Below are 15,516 nucleotides of genomic sequence, written 5' to 3' on the forward strand. Positions count from 1 at the left end.
TATAACACATGATAAAAGTTAAATGGCAGCTTTGCGAAAATAACAGAACATGAAAAAAAGAACTTAAAGTCACACACACACACACACACACACACACACACACACACACACACACACACACACACACACACACACACACATATAGATAGATAGATATTTGTGACGTTTCCACGCTATGCTTGAGAACACCACTAAACTATGATTGGTGTCTCTGGATTTCTTGCCTTGGGGGACGACAGTTGACTGTCAATATCGAGATAGCTGAGGAGCCCGTAAGAGGCGAAACTGGAGTCATATCAACCTATCTACTTTTCTTACCTCCCTTGCATCTTTTTCGTGGTCATCCCCGAGCATGAGGCACAGAGATACATTATTTACGAAGCAAACTATTGGTTACCATTATTTCTTCTTCTTTTTTTTCCCACAACGTATTTGTTTGTCTTGTTTTCTTCCTATTCCTTACTTCATCCTTCGTGGACTGCTGTGGAGAGTCACTGGATTATGACTCCCCCCCCCCCCCCTTTTCCCCCACGCTGTAATTGAGAACACCACTGAACTATGATTGGTGTTTTGGGGATTATTGCCACAGGAGATGATGGTTCATTGCCAATGCCAAGATATCTAAGCAGTATATAGGAGACGATTCTGCAGTTATGTAAGGAATATAATCGGCTCTCATCCTGTTTCCAGTCGCAGTCTTTTGAAGGGATTCCATTTTACATTTTTATGGAAAGCTGCTTTTAAATAACGGAAGAGCTGTTTGGTTGCTGCCTGCATCTGTTTTTCTCCACTATTATGCTGAACAATATATATAGGAAAAACAAATAAAACTGCACGCGGGAAAAAATACAAAAAAAAAAGAGAAAAAAAAAGGTGTCGCTGTAGTGTAGCGATGCGCTCTCCCTGGGGAGAGTAGCCCGAATTTCACACAGAGAAATCTGTTGTGATAAAAAAAAAATACAAATATATATATATTACAACATCAGTACGTTGAAAAAGCTAATTCCCATTGACGTGCATGTCACACGACATGACCTTTTCTTTTTTTAAGTTCTAACAGAATTAACACCTTTCTAGAAGATTTGATGCATCAGAATAAAACGCTTCATGTATAACCAGTCCGATGTAACAGATTTTAAGTTTGCATTCATAACCATAGCAGATCTGAAGAATACGAACGAAAACATTACTGTACGACATTGTTCAACTGTTAAAATTATGCAAAATGCTTGAGGTGTCAGCCATTCTGCTTATCTGTAGATATCAGAAAAGGATCACACAGGAAAAGGATACACGTAGGACACAACAAAAGAAGCCCCAATGGCAAACAATGGGACATGATGGGGTGACAGATTCCATCTCAGTGTGTGATTGTCAAATCATCAGAATGAACAAGCTGAAGCTATACATTGAAAACAAGTACAGAGAACGATTAATACGTGTAGGTAATGTTATGAACGAACATTCCCTACCTATTGAAAGATACATAGCCACACTCACATAACCCAGCTCTTATGCCGAAATATTGTTTGTCTGGATTTTGTTGATGGTGGTGATGGACAGATACAAAAGCTAGCAAGCAAGCTAACCAGTGCATGGTGTCATTAAAATGTCGTGTCTCAATATGTTTGCCATTTTGCATAAGAGTTTAGGCACGCGTTCAAACTCTTTATTTTTCTCCCACATGGAACGAGAACAGTGGCAAACTCTTTGAGTCAAAGATGATATCCTGAAATCGCATTGTTTGCCTGATGGGAAATATTGAATCGGCAATTCCTCAGTTTCGGGCGTGATATCTTTGGCGGTCTTTAGCTGCAAAATTATGATCTTAACTGAACAAACAGAATCTGATAGTGGTCATCTTCAGGTGTGTCTTATCTAATTTTGTTTTCTTTCCTTTTTTGCCTTGCAAAACAACAACAACAACAACAAAAAACCCAAAACAAAAAAACAACAACCCCCCCCCTCCCCAAATAAAACCCCCAAGGCTTTCCTGGTAGTGAGAGTTCCTTCATAAGCAGACCCAGACTTCACTTGGGAGTGAAGCTGGTTTCCTCTGTACTCCTGTGGCGTCCAGCACTTGAACCATCACCAAGGCGTGACACGGAAGGCTCTCTGCGGTCTGTGTTACGGTCATCAGGGACTTCCCGACCCCTGCGGGATGCTTTCTGGCAAAACTCGCGCACGGCAGGGTCACGGGCGATGAAGAGGATGAAGAGGGCCAGCCCCTGGGTGACAGCGAAGATAGTGAACAGGTAATGGAACACCACCCGAGCACCCTCCACGACCAGGAAGCCAAAGATCCAGTTCAGACCTGGGGTGGACCAAAGATAACGATCAACATAGATGGGGGGGAGTAGATTCACAAATAGACAAAACGCTTATCTGTTGATTTGATTACTTGTGTTTTTTTTTTATGCCCGCATGTGTGTTTGTGTGTGCATGCAAACGTGCACATGCACGTGTGCATAAATTATGTGTGCGTGCATGCATGTGTATATGTTTTTGCATGCATACTCAGGCGTGTAAATGGGTACCAGAGAGAGAGAGAGAGAGAGAGAGAGAGAGAGAGAGAGAGACTGAGTGAAACACACACACACACACACACACACACACACACACACACACACACACTCACACTCACACACTAAACGTACCCAGCATGAAAAAGCAGCTGAAGGAGATACGGACGTTAGTGGCGGTGTAGCTGTTACTGTTGCTGCGGCAGTTGGGACGACGCCACAGGCGGACCATCACCTTCAGGTAGATGACGATGTTGATGATGATGACGACAGCGATGGGCGCCAGGAAACTGCAGTACAACGGCAGCCGAGACATCCAGCAGCTGCACACCACAATCAGTTAATCACCACTAGCAAGAATCAGCCGCTCAATCACTTCTGACAATAATCAGTCGATCGACCTTTACTGGGTCTGCCTAATGAGTCCATTTTTTGACTCACTTGTGTAAACAAAGTGAGTCTATGTTTTAACCCGGTGTTCGTTTGTCTGTGTGTGTGAGTGTGTGTGTCCGTGTGTCTGTGTGTCCGTGGTAAACTTTAACATTGACATTTTCTCTGCAAATACTTTGTCAGTTGACACCAAATTTGGCATAAAAATAGGAAAAATTCAGTTCTTTCCAGTCATCTTGTTTAAAACAATATTGCACCTCTGGGATGGGCACAAAAAAATTAAAAAAAGAAGCCTAATTATATGCAAATTATATGTATTCTCTAAACTTGGCACTTTGACATCTTTTTCTGACACAACAACAAGAGGAGTCATTATTATCATTTTTTGTTCAAACAAGAACTTCTTTTGCGAAGCATGGAATTTTTATTTATTTTGCAAACGTTTTGGTACAGATAGTAAAAAAAGGGAAATTACTCTGTAATTAATGCTAGGGGACTTAATTTATCACAAGTGAGTCTTGAAGGCCTTGGCTCTCTTGTTTCAATATGAGATCAGTCAGTACTGGCATTGAAAGATCAATCACCAGCAACAATACTCAATCAATACTGACAATAACATGACTAGTCACTGATAATATAATAATGACAGATCAATTTCTGTTAACAATACTCCATCATCACTGTTGGCAACATCAGGTCATTTACTATTGATAATGATGATGATAATGATAATGATAATAACTGGACATTCATCCATCCATCCATACATGATAGATAGTCATTATTCACAATACTTAAGCAATCAGTGTCAACAACAATACATTAATCACTATTGACACCAAGTGATCAATCACTATTGATAATAAAAGATGAATAAAAGATTAAACATTGCCACTCATTACTGACAGTAAAGGATAACTATTGACAATGAAAGAGATCAATCACCATTTACAATAAAAGATCAATCACTATTGACAATAAAAGACCAATCACTAGTGAAATTAAATGAGCAACCTACCACAAAATAGGTATGGTGTCAGATTTTGGTCATCTTCGATTTCTTATATTTCTTTTAAAGGGTTTCAAACATGCTCTCCAACAGTGAAAAACACGCTTTTAAATCATACTACAATACCGGAGTCATAGTCCGATGAAGACTATACCCTTTCTACAAACTCATTTGAGAATATTTGCTGAAAAGATTCCATTTGTCTTCAAGACTGAAAATGTTTCACAGAAGTTTTCTCAAGCCGATGTCTTGAAAATGTGTATTTTCCACGATGATACGAAATAAAATTTTACACAACCGAGTGAAAGAATTCACCCCCCCCCCCCCCTCCCCCAAAGCGAATTTCTTGCTCAAGGAGAAAACTAGGAAGGACAACGACCCATTCATTTCGTGGTGGGCAGTAACACCAGTGGCGCAATCAAATGCGACAAAAAGTATATAATTAAAAGAAAACACTTTGAGTTAAACCAGTTTGGTTTTGTGCTATTCATGTGGATATGGAATTCCCACAACGTCCCTGCAACAAAAGTCTTACGTACCAACAACAGTGTAAATTGTGTTTATATTATATTAATTCCTTTTCGTCACACCATATTTCTCTGTGTAAATTGTGTTTAATATTACAAGGCTTTAACATGACCTGCTGTGCCAACTGCTACAATAGCTGCTTCCTGTCGGCCATGTATAAAGAGAAAGCTGTATGGAAAGATTTCCATATGCGTTCAACGGATGTAAATGCCTTTTAAAGGTGCACTAATATTGACGAATTAAAATCTTTTGGAACTGGTTTTCTGAAACTGAACAGTTCATGAGAAAGGACGATTTGAAAATGGTTCTGTTCACATTACGAAACAAGATGGCTGACGTATTCTGAGTAGGGAGGAAAAAGTCCCCCAGAACTTGTCTGAACACTACTGGAAGACTGTCATCAGGAATCCCTCCCACAGAGTGCAGCGGTGAACTAGTGGTAATGCACTCGACAAGGCAGTGAGTGTCCACGGGTTTGAATCCCATAGACGAGCGCAATAGCCGAGTGGTTAAAGCGTTGGACTGTCAATCTGAGGGTCCCGGGTTCGAATCTCGGTAACAGCGCCTGGTGGGTAAAGGGTGGAGATTTTTACGATCTCCCAGGTCAACATATGTGCAGACCTGCTAGTGCCTGAACCCCCTTCGTGTGTATATGCAAGCAGTAGATCAAATACGCACGTTAAAGATCCTGTAATCCATGTCAGCGTTCGGTGGGTTATGGAAACAATAACATATCCAGCATGCACATCCCCGAAAACGGAGTATGGCTGCCTACATGGCGGGGTAAAAACGGTCATACACGTAAAAGCCCACTCGTGTGCATACGAGTGAACGTGGGAGTTGCAGCCCACGAACGAAGAAGAAGAAGAAGAAGAAGAAGAATCCCATATTTGGACAGGGATTGTTAGTTCCGCCCCCCTCCACAAGATCTTTAGTGATGATCTGGGCGCTAGTCATTCCTAGTACCTAGTGAGCATATGCTAACGTATAATGTATATATATATATATATGTGTGTGTGTGTGTGTGTGTGTGCTTGTGTGCGCGCGCGCATGCGTGCATGCGTGTGTGTGTGCGCGCGCGTGCATGTGTGTGTGTGCGCGTGCGTGTGTGTTTGTATGTGTGTGTGTATGTGTGTGTGTGTGTGTGTGTGTGTGTGTGTGTTGTCTGTCTGTCTCTCTGTGCATGAATATGTGCATGTCTGTGTGCACCCGAACGTCAGTTTGGTATCTTCCCACACATTTTCTGAACTCACAATTTTTCACCGCCACGGTACAAATTCACATCAATGGCCGCCAAAATAATGACAGGAATAATAGGCACACCTGAAACACACACACACACAGAGAAAAAAAAATAATATCTATTTTTTTTCCAGATTAACCATCCCCCACTCCCCTCCCCTTTCTCTCTTTCTTCCCTCCCGATGTCTCATACATATTTCTTATGTAATGATTATACCTGTGGCTGATCACATACCGGTTTTCTCGAGCGAAGAGGAAGAAGCAAAACTTTATCTTATTTGCGTTAAACATACAACATTACCACTTCCACATGAAAAAACAAAAAACAAAACAAAAAACAAACCCAAACGCATGGACAAACATATCCAATCGACCCTGCAAGTGAGACAAATACAAAAATAAAACAAAAAACAAAAAAACAAAAAACAAAAAAAAAGTTAATCATTTTATCTCCTGGCCTGATTATTTATTAATTTCAAGTTGAAAAACCACCGAGGCAACCATGTGTTTGTTCTGTATTGTCCGTGTGTTCTGTGTAGTTTGTTCAGGCTATGCCAGTCTTGAATAAAAGCTAATTTGTGTTTGCACATTTCTTCTGTCACTGCTGCTGTGTGCACGTGTCAAATGATCGGTTTAAGAGCACGCCTGGAGCTTCTTTTTTTCTGGGTTTGCTCCAGTGTACCTTTTATTTACCTGTGTGCTAGCTGAATTGGTTGCGTAAGCAACACTGGCTTTAAGTTATGAACCTTGTGCGTGGAGAGAGTTACCAATCTTTGCTATTTGAGACAAATACACTTGCAGGCAGACACCCCCCCCCCCCCTCCGCCCCCAGAAAAAAAGGATGGCGCTACTCAGTGGCGACGCGCTCTCGCTGGGAAGAGCAACCCGAAATTAACACAGAGAAATATGGTGTAACGAAAAGGAATGAATATGATATACAATACAATACAAACTTCAACAACAGAACAGAAATTGTGGGGAAAAAACAACAACAAAAGCAAACAAAAAACAACAACAACAACAAAAAAAAAACAAACAAAACCGGTTGAAAGCCCCGTGGACTATTACTTCCATCGGAATTGTGAATTCCTAACCCCTGTGTCCTGGACTCCGCATAGGACGGCTGTGTTCCATACCCTACTCCTTCCGCCGTTTTAACCCCCTCCCCATCCCAAGTCAGGTACCCATTCACACCTGGGTGAGGTGAGGAACACTGGAGTAAAGTGCCTTTCCACAGGAAACGACACCAATGCCGAAACGGAACCGCGAACCCCGATCACAGGATTAGAAGTCTCTAAGTCAACGCCTAACCCACTCTGCCACAGCGCGTGTCAAAATCATGGAATCCTGAAACCAAAGCTGCGGAACCTTCCTGTCTGGCACTGTCAGGTCATCCCACCCTGCAGGCAGACCAGCCTGAAAACCTGTCTGTCCTGTATAGGGTCACCTCAGATAGAAGAAAGCTCTGGAGACTAGGGCTCGGTCACATAAGCGGTCGACATAACCACTGCCACATCACAACATTTATCCACATCGCAAACACCATCCACGTTATATTTATTATCCTATCTCAACCAGAAACCACGTCATAACCATTATCCGCATCACAACTACTAGCCACATAATGATCATTATCCGCATCAAAATCATATACCCGCATCTCAACCATTTACCATTTTTATGACCAATATCCACATTGCAATGATTATCCAGTTCATAATCGTTATCCACACCACAACCATTACACGCACCACAACTACTACCACATCTAAATCACTCCCACATCACAATATATTATCCACATTATAATCAGCCACATCAAAACCGTTCCCACATCAGAGCCATTCCCACATCGTGACCATTATCCACATCACAACCACTCCCACATCACAGTCGCTAACTCACCGTAACCGTTACCCTCATCACATCCATTTACACGTCATTCTCCGCTACCCCCGTCACAACCACTGTTTCATAGACCCCACCCCACATCATGCTCCCTCTCACCCCAAGCCAGCGTGGCGGCCCTGAGAAGGAACGTGGCGGCAGGTTGCGCCTTGCCTTTGGCCAGTATGACGTGGTACAGGTAGCCCTGAACCAGCGTCCACATGAAGGTGACCAGGATGGAGTAGTGCAGCAACATGGCCACCGCCACACAGACCACGTGACTCTCCACGCGCTGGATGCCCGCCAGAAACGTGGCCCAGGACAGGAGCATGGCCAGCGCCATGTTGAACAGGATCTGATGGGGAAGGCTCGTACGTAACTTCCTGTAGATCAGTGACAGGCGTCAATCGGAGGAAGGCAGGACACTTGTGAGTAAAGGAAGTACACATGTGAGTAAAGGGAGGCGGACACATGTGAATAAAGGAATGGAGGACACATCATGTGAGTATAGGAAGGGCACATCATGTGAACACTGAACACTGAACACTTTAATGTCAATAGCTTTACAGCCCTAATGACATGGGGGTTCATAATACAAATAACAACATGCATCAATAGTAATAATATTGATGAAAACCAAAACCAAAACGAAATCAATCAATCTGTGCAACAAAGTGCAGTTCGACCATCCATTCAAAGTAATGGCATGTAGTGAGAAATAAAACAAAAACATATATAAATGTATAACATAAATATTTTCCATATGAGAGTGACAACACAGATTTCACTTTTCACAATGAGCAACACCTGATACTATTTTATTATTGTTGAGTTTTTTTTTCGTCGCATGTTATTCGCTTCTGCAATATATTTTGCAAGTGACTGTAGTGAAGTTTCCTGATTTAAATTAAGCACTCCAAAAATATCTTCATACTTTGCTGAATTTGTTTTAAATACAACACATTTTTCTCGAATATCGTCATAAGCTTTACAACTAAACAAAAAATGTAACTCATCCTCCCTTGAATGACCGCACATCGGACAAGGGGAGAGTAACGAGGGCTCAGTCTGAAACCACTTTTCATAAGCATTCAAACCAATCGTTCTCGTTCTAAATCTGGCGAGACTTGTTCGGTGCCACTTGTTTGTCACGACTGTGATATATTTTTCTGTTTGAAATATACTTTTAAAACTATAAAACCATCTATATTTCTCAGTGCTTTCCATTTTACAGTGCCAATTCTGTTTATATGAAGCAATTAGCCTATCTTTGAATTCTGAAACAAATCCTTCTACACATCCAACTCCCTGACACATCCACACAATCCCAAATCCATTTACAGTTAATGTCTTCTTTACAAAATACACCCAGTTTTCCTTCCCTCTCTCATGTTCATTTACTAACATTTCATACGCCTGCTTACATAATCTCGATGTGGGTAGCCTTATTAATTTTAACCAATATTTTATACATTTCACACATGATTTAATGTATAATGGGTATCATGTGAGTAAAGGGAAAAGGACACATGTGAGTAAAGGAAGGAAAACACATGTGAGTAAAGGAAGGAGGACACATCATGTGAGTAAAGGAAGGAGGACACATCATGTGAGTACATCATGTGAGTGAAGGGAGGAGGACACATGTGAGTAAAGGAAGGACACATGATGTAAGTAAGGGAAGGACGACACATGTGAGTAAAGGAAGGAGGACAGATGATGTGAGTAAAGGAGGACACATGTGAGTAAAAGGACACATGTGAGTAAAGGAGGACACATGTGAGTAAAGGAAGGAGGACACATGTGAGTAAAGGAAGGAGGACACATGTAAGTAAAGGGAAGAGAACACATGTGAGTAAATGAAGGAGGACACATGTGAGTATATGGAAGAGGATACGTCATGTGAGTGAAGGATGGAGGACACATCGTGTGATTAAGGGAGGAGGACACATGTGAGTAAAGGAAGGTGGACACATGTGAGTAAAAGAAGGATTACACATGTGAGTATAGGAAGGTGGACACATGTGAGTAAAAGAAGGAGGACACATGTGAATAAAGGACGGAGGACACATGTGAGTAAAGGAAGGAGAACACATGTGAGTAAAGGAAGGAGAACACACCATGTGAGTAAGGGAAGGATAATAATAATAATAATGGATACTTATATAGCACACTATCCAGAAATCTGCTCTAGGTGCTTTACAAAAACGCTCTGTTAACATAAAACATTTCATCTATCTTACACACACACACACACACACACACACACACACACACACACACACACACACACACACACACACACACTGCATACATACATTTTAACAATACATGTGTATCTAACTGCTACCCTAACACATACAAGGACACATGTGAGTAAAGGAAGGAGGACACATGTGAGTAAAGGAAGGACACATGTGAGTAAAGGATGGAGGACACATCATGTGAGTAAAGGATGGAGGACACATCATGTGAGTAAAGGAAGGAGGACACATGTGAGTAAAGGAAGGAGGACACATGTGAGTAAAGGAAGGACACGTGTGAGTAAAGGATGGAGGACACATCATGTGAGTAAAGGAAGGAGGACACATGTGAGTAAAGAAAGGACACATCATGTGAGTAAAGGAAGGAGAACACATGTGAGTAAAGGAAGGAGGACACATGTGAGTAAAGAAAGGACACATCATGTGAGTAAAGGAAGGAGGACACATCATGTGAGTAAAGGAAGGAGGACACATCATGTGAGTAAAGGAAGGACACATGTGAGTAAAGGAAGGACACATGTGAGTAAAGGATGGAGGACACATCATGTGAGTAAAGGAAGGAGGACACATCATGTGAGTAAAGGATGGAGGACACATCATGTGAGTAAAGGATGGAGGACACATCATGTGAGTAAAGGAAGGAGGACACATGTGAGTAAAGGAAGGACACATCATGTGAGTAAAGGAAGGAGGACACATGTGAGTGAAAAGAAACAACGGAACCAACAAAACCAAACAATACAAGTAATGATGAAAAAAAAGTCTGCAGTGAACCATCAATGTTTAGGTCGCCAGGAGGACACTGAAAAGAGGAAACCCAGCACTGCTGCTGAATCGCTTCGGTCGTCTTCAGTTGTGCCTGCTGCGATTCTCCGTCCTTTGGACACCACCTTTACCTCCTACTGACAACTTCGCTTCGTAGCGGAGCCAGACTGGGCGAGCGTCCCCCTCCGCACATGATTGAGACCAACACCACGCCCCCGCAACGCCCCCATGCCGACACCAAAGACTTTGACAGGACTCACCTCAAGTGTGGAAGTGGAGGGTGGTCCATGCATGCAATCACACTCTTACAGACACACTGAAGGAAGTTTTAGACAGTGTTGGATCTTTCACCAGTTTAAATGTGATCAAACTGGGTTTGTCATCCATGATCAACCCTTTGTGAAAAACGGTCAGATCATTAACACTTCCACCTTCCCCTACCCTCTGTTTCAATACCAAAAACCAACATATATATTCAAGTAAACGAAAGTATCAACCTAAGATTTTTGTGAAGATTTTTGTTAAGGGAGTTAGATAAATGCAACATGCAATTTACACATTTAAGACTACCGTGTTTGTGAGAAAGCAAGCAAAGGTAAATATGCTGACCCATGAAACTTAAATTTCAAGACTTTTTATTGGCTTCAAAGACTTTGGTATACACATAGGGTTACCTGACATGACATCAGTCGGCAACCTCTCCATGTCTAAAAAAACAAAGAAAATAAGGGCGGCTCGCCCATGCTCCAGCCCCCACCCCCACCCACACACACACCCCAATACACAAACCAGCACACACGCACACGCGAATGTCCCACAATACTTCCTGAATGGGTTGACCACAAAGCAACAACCCTACACAGCTAGCGCATGCATCCCTGTCTATCCCATCCCGAAAGAAAGAATGATAACAATAAAAACAACAACAATGCGAATAACAATTAACACATCTATACACAACTATCATATCACAAACGCCAACAACCGCAACAACAGCAGCACTTAATGAAAATAGTAACCATAAAAAGACAATGAAGTAAATCGTTGTATATGACTTCTTGAAGTAGCAATAATATCTATTATCAAAGTACTTATGAGAGAGAGAGAGAGAGAGGAAGGGAGACAGACAGACAGACAGACAGACACACACACACAGATGGGTATTCATACTCACGTGATGAGAACAATGAAAATAAGAGTGAGGACGAGAGCACAGATAGACACTGTCAGTCCCCCCACAGTGATGGTACGGAGGTTCTCAACATCACCTGAACTGATCCCCTCTTGTCCATGGACATCCTGAAAGGCACACACACTGACTGACACACAGACAGCACACATCGTGTTCCTGAAAGCCACACACACTGACCGACACACTGACAACACAGACATTGATTGATCCTGAAAGCCACACACACTGACCGACACACTGACAGCACAGACATTGATTGATCCTGAAAGCCACACACACGACCGACACACTGACAACACAGACATTGATTGATCCTGAAAGCCACACACACTGACCGACACACTGACAGCACAGACATTGATTGATCCTGAAAGCCACACACACTGACCGACACACTGACAACACAGACATTGATTGATCCTGAAAGCCACACACACTGACCGACACACTGACAGTACAGACATTGACTGATCCTGAAAGCCACACACACTGACCGACACACTGACAGCACAGACATTGATTGATCCTGAAAGCCACACACACTGACCGACACACTGACAGCACAGACATTGATTGATCCTGAAAGCCACACACACTGACCGACACACTGACAGCACAGACATTGATTGATCCTGAAAGCCACACACACTGACCGACACACTGACAGCACAGACACTGGCTGATCCTGAAAGCCACAGACACATTGACAGCACAGGCACTGACTATGAAAGCAACACATACATTCAATGACAGACTGGCAACCCAAGACTACAGTTCTTATCGACTGTATAGGCACACAGAAAACACAATACACACGCCGTAGAAAAGCAACCAATGTTAATGTGATAGGAGTGACCCAATCCCTTTCTACACGTTTCTGAAACCCAAATGCAAATATTCACAATGCACAGAAATGAATCGAATAAGCGTTCACACAAGTAAATTTACTTTTATGTCAATAAAACTGCATATCACACACACACACACACACACACACACACACACACACACACACACACACACACACACACACAAACTGAACCACTGACACTGACCATGAGAACAGCGAAGTGAGTCAGATGGTCACAGCGACAGACGACCCTGCCGGAGTGGATGCTGTCCAGGTGACAGCCCTCCTCAGACCACCCTCCTCTTCCCTGCCGCAGGGCAAAGTCCCAGAACACACACCGACTTCCTGCTTTCAGCTCCTCTGAGGACTTGTGAGCCATTGTCTGAGACACCACAGCTGTCAGTCGTCAGTATCACAACTGCAAGCCGGTCACAAGCATTGCCTATGCTATACTTCACACACACACACACACACACACACACACACACACACACACACACACACACACACACAAACAGAAATACATATATACGGCACACACAAATTACTAACACACACACACACACACACACACACACACACACACACACACACACACACACATTCATCCAATCATTTTGAAGAATTCACAATCACACAAATGCGTCCGCACACACACACACACACACACACACACACACACACACACACACACACACACACACACAGAGTCTAAGAAATCATAACCGTCAATCATTAGTATCAGCACTGCAGGCCGTTCACAAACATTGCCTTACCTGTCCATACATATTAGATTTATGTATTTAACACACACACACACACACACACACACACACACACACACACACACACACACACACACACACACACACACGCACGCACGCACACACGAAGGGATCGTGGGGAATGAGCGGGCGGATCGTTGTGTGAAAAAAGGCGCAATGAACATTTACAGTGCCAAAGAAATTCGTATTTCATATTCATTACAAGAAGGTTATTCTCTGCTGGAGAAAACTTGCTGAAACCATGTTGATAAACTAAAACAGGAGTCTGATCCTGACAGAGAAAATACTGACAATAGCTCGCGAAAAAAAATGATCGCATGTTTTCTTTTAAAACAAAAGGACATCATAGTAGCAGACGGCTCACCAGTCAAATAATTATACAGACTACAACTGGATGCCATTAAAAACAAAATATACCTCAAATGTGACTTGCATTTGCGGCAATGAAATTACCCCCGTGTATATCATCTATAAATGTGAACTGTTAAAACCATATTTACCTATGTCATTTACCAAATCTGCAGTTCCATCTGCTTCCATTAGAAATGTCTTGTATGATAATCAACATGTGTTTGGAATAGTTCAGAGTTTAATTTGGAGCCCAACTGGCTCTTTGCTGTCATTCTACTGGTTGACTAGTTTGTTTATTTTATTTCGTTTATATTCTTCTTCTTCGTTTTTTTTCTTCTTTTTAAAAAAAATGTTAATTGAGGAGAGAGGAACAGGTAAAGTAGTGATGATTTAAGGCATGGGTGGTGTGGGGGAGATAATGGATTTTCGTCTAAAATCACAAATGTGGATAGACGTTAAGCAAAAGAACGAACACACACAAACACACACACACACACGCACGCACACACACACACACACACACACACACACACACACACACACACACACACACACACACACACACACACACACACACACACACACACACACCTGCAGGGGCCTAAAGACGGTGGTCACGTGCCCAAGCCCCGAAGCCGACAGGTCAGTGAAGGGCTCGCCGTCCACGGTGATTCTCATGGACACCACATTGCTGTTGAGTCTGACCTCCTGACTAGCTCCTGACCCCCCGCCCGCTGTCTGGCTCGTCGTCTGGTTTCTAGGCATGTCTGCTGTGTCTGGACCAGGATCTCGACCGGAACGTCTGTGGCCCTCTTGGAACAGTTGGGTGTGCTGGATCACGCTGGTCGATAGTCTGATGTCATCGCCTGAAACAAGTTCCGTTGCTGATTTCGCGAGGTTTCTGACGCGAGAACCACTGAAATGTGAAACGAATCACTATCAGTTCAGTTCGTATGTTTAGTTTGATGTCGGTTCACAAGGAACATACTGTGCAAAATTAGTTCAGTTCAGTTCAGTTCAGTTCCGTGATGTCGGTTCACAAGTATCACATTGTGCCAAAATAGTTCAGCTCAGTTCATGTTTAATTTGATGTCGGTTCACAAGTATCACATTGTGCCAAATTATTTCAGCTCAGTTCATGTTTAATTTGATGTTGGTTCACAAGTATCACATTGTGCCAAATTAGTTCAGCTCAGTTCATGTTTAATTTGATGTCGGTTCACAAGTATCACATTGTGCCAAATTAGTTCAGCTCAGTTCATGTTTGATTTGATGTTGGTTCACAAGTATCACATTGTGCCAAATTAGTTCAGCTCAGTTCATGTTTAATTTGATGTCGGTTCACAAGTATCACATTGTGCCAAATTAGTTCAGCTCAGTTCATGTTTAATTTGATGTTGGTTCACAAGTATCACATTGTGCCAAATTAGTTCAGCTCACTTCATGTTTAATTTGATGTTGGTTCACAAGTATCACATTGTGCCAAATTAGTTCAGCTCAGTTCATGTTTAATTTGATGTCGGTTCACAAGTATCACATTGTGCCAAATTAGTTCAGCTCAGTTCATGTTTAATTTGATGTTGGTTCACAAGTATCACACTCTGCCAACATAGTTCAGTTCAGTTCAGTTCAGTTCCTAATTTTACAGTCAACACACTAAGCAAGTTGAGTTGAGTTGAGTTCCAATGTTTAGTTTGATGTCGGTTTACAGTCAACGCACTAAGCAAGTTG

General features: G+C 42.3%; 1 protein-coding gene across 2 annotated transcripts in view; it reads right to left on the minus strand.

The window, feature by feature from the left end:
• Window positions 1-1,994: 1,994 nt before the first annotated feature.
• Window positions 1,995-15,516, minus strand: part of LOC143282380 (adhesion G-protein coupled receptor G4-like) — a 53,351-nt gene continuing 39,829 nt past the window's right edge. For both annotated transcript variants that reach the window (XM_076587998.1, XM_076587999.1), the window contains exons 15-21: window positions 14,377-14,651; window positions 12,855-13,031; window positions 11,782-11,906; window positions 7,699-7,961; window positions 5,703-5,772; window positions 2,658-2,845; window positions 1,995-2,314 (exon numbers count right to left, since the gene is read on the minus strand). In XM_076587998.1, coding sequence (XP_076444113.1) covers window positions 2,031-2,314; window positions 2,658-2,845; window positions 5,703-5,772; window positions 7,699-7,961; window positions 11,782-11,906; window positions 12,855-13,031; window positions 14,377-14,651 — 1,382 coding nt within the window. In that variant the 3' untranslated portion in view covers window positions 1,995-2,030. The remainder of the gene's footprint in view (window positions 2,315-2,657; window positions 2,846-5,702; window positions 5,773-7,698; window positions 7,962-11,781; window positions 11,907-12,854; window positions 13,032-14,376; window positions 14,652-15,516) is intronic.

This window comes from Babylonia areolata, chromosome 5 (assembly GCF_041734735.1).
Source record: "Babylonia areolata isolate BAREFJ2019XMU chromosome 5, ASM4173473v1, whole genome shotgun sequence".
Taxonomy (NCBI): Eukaryota; Metazoa; Mollusca; class Gastropoda; order Neogastropoda; family Buccinidae; genus Babylonia; species Babylonia areolata.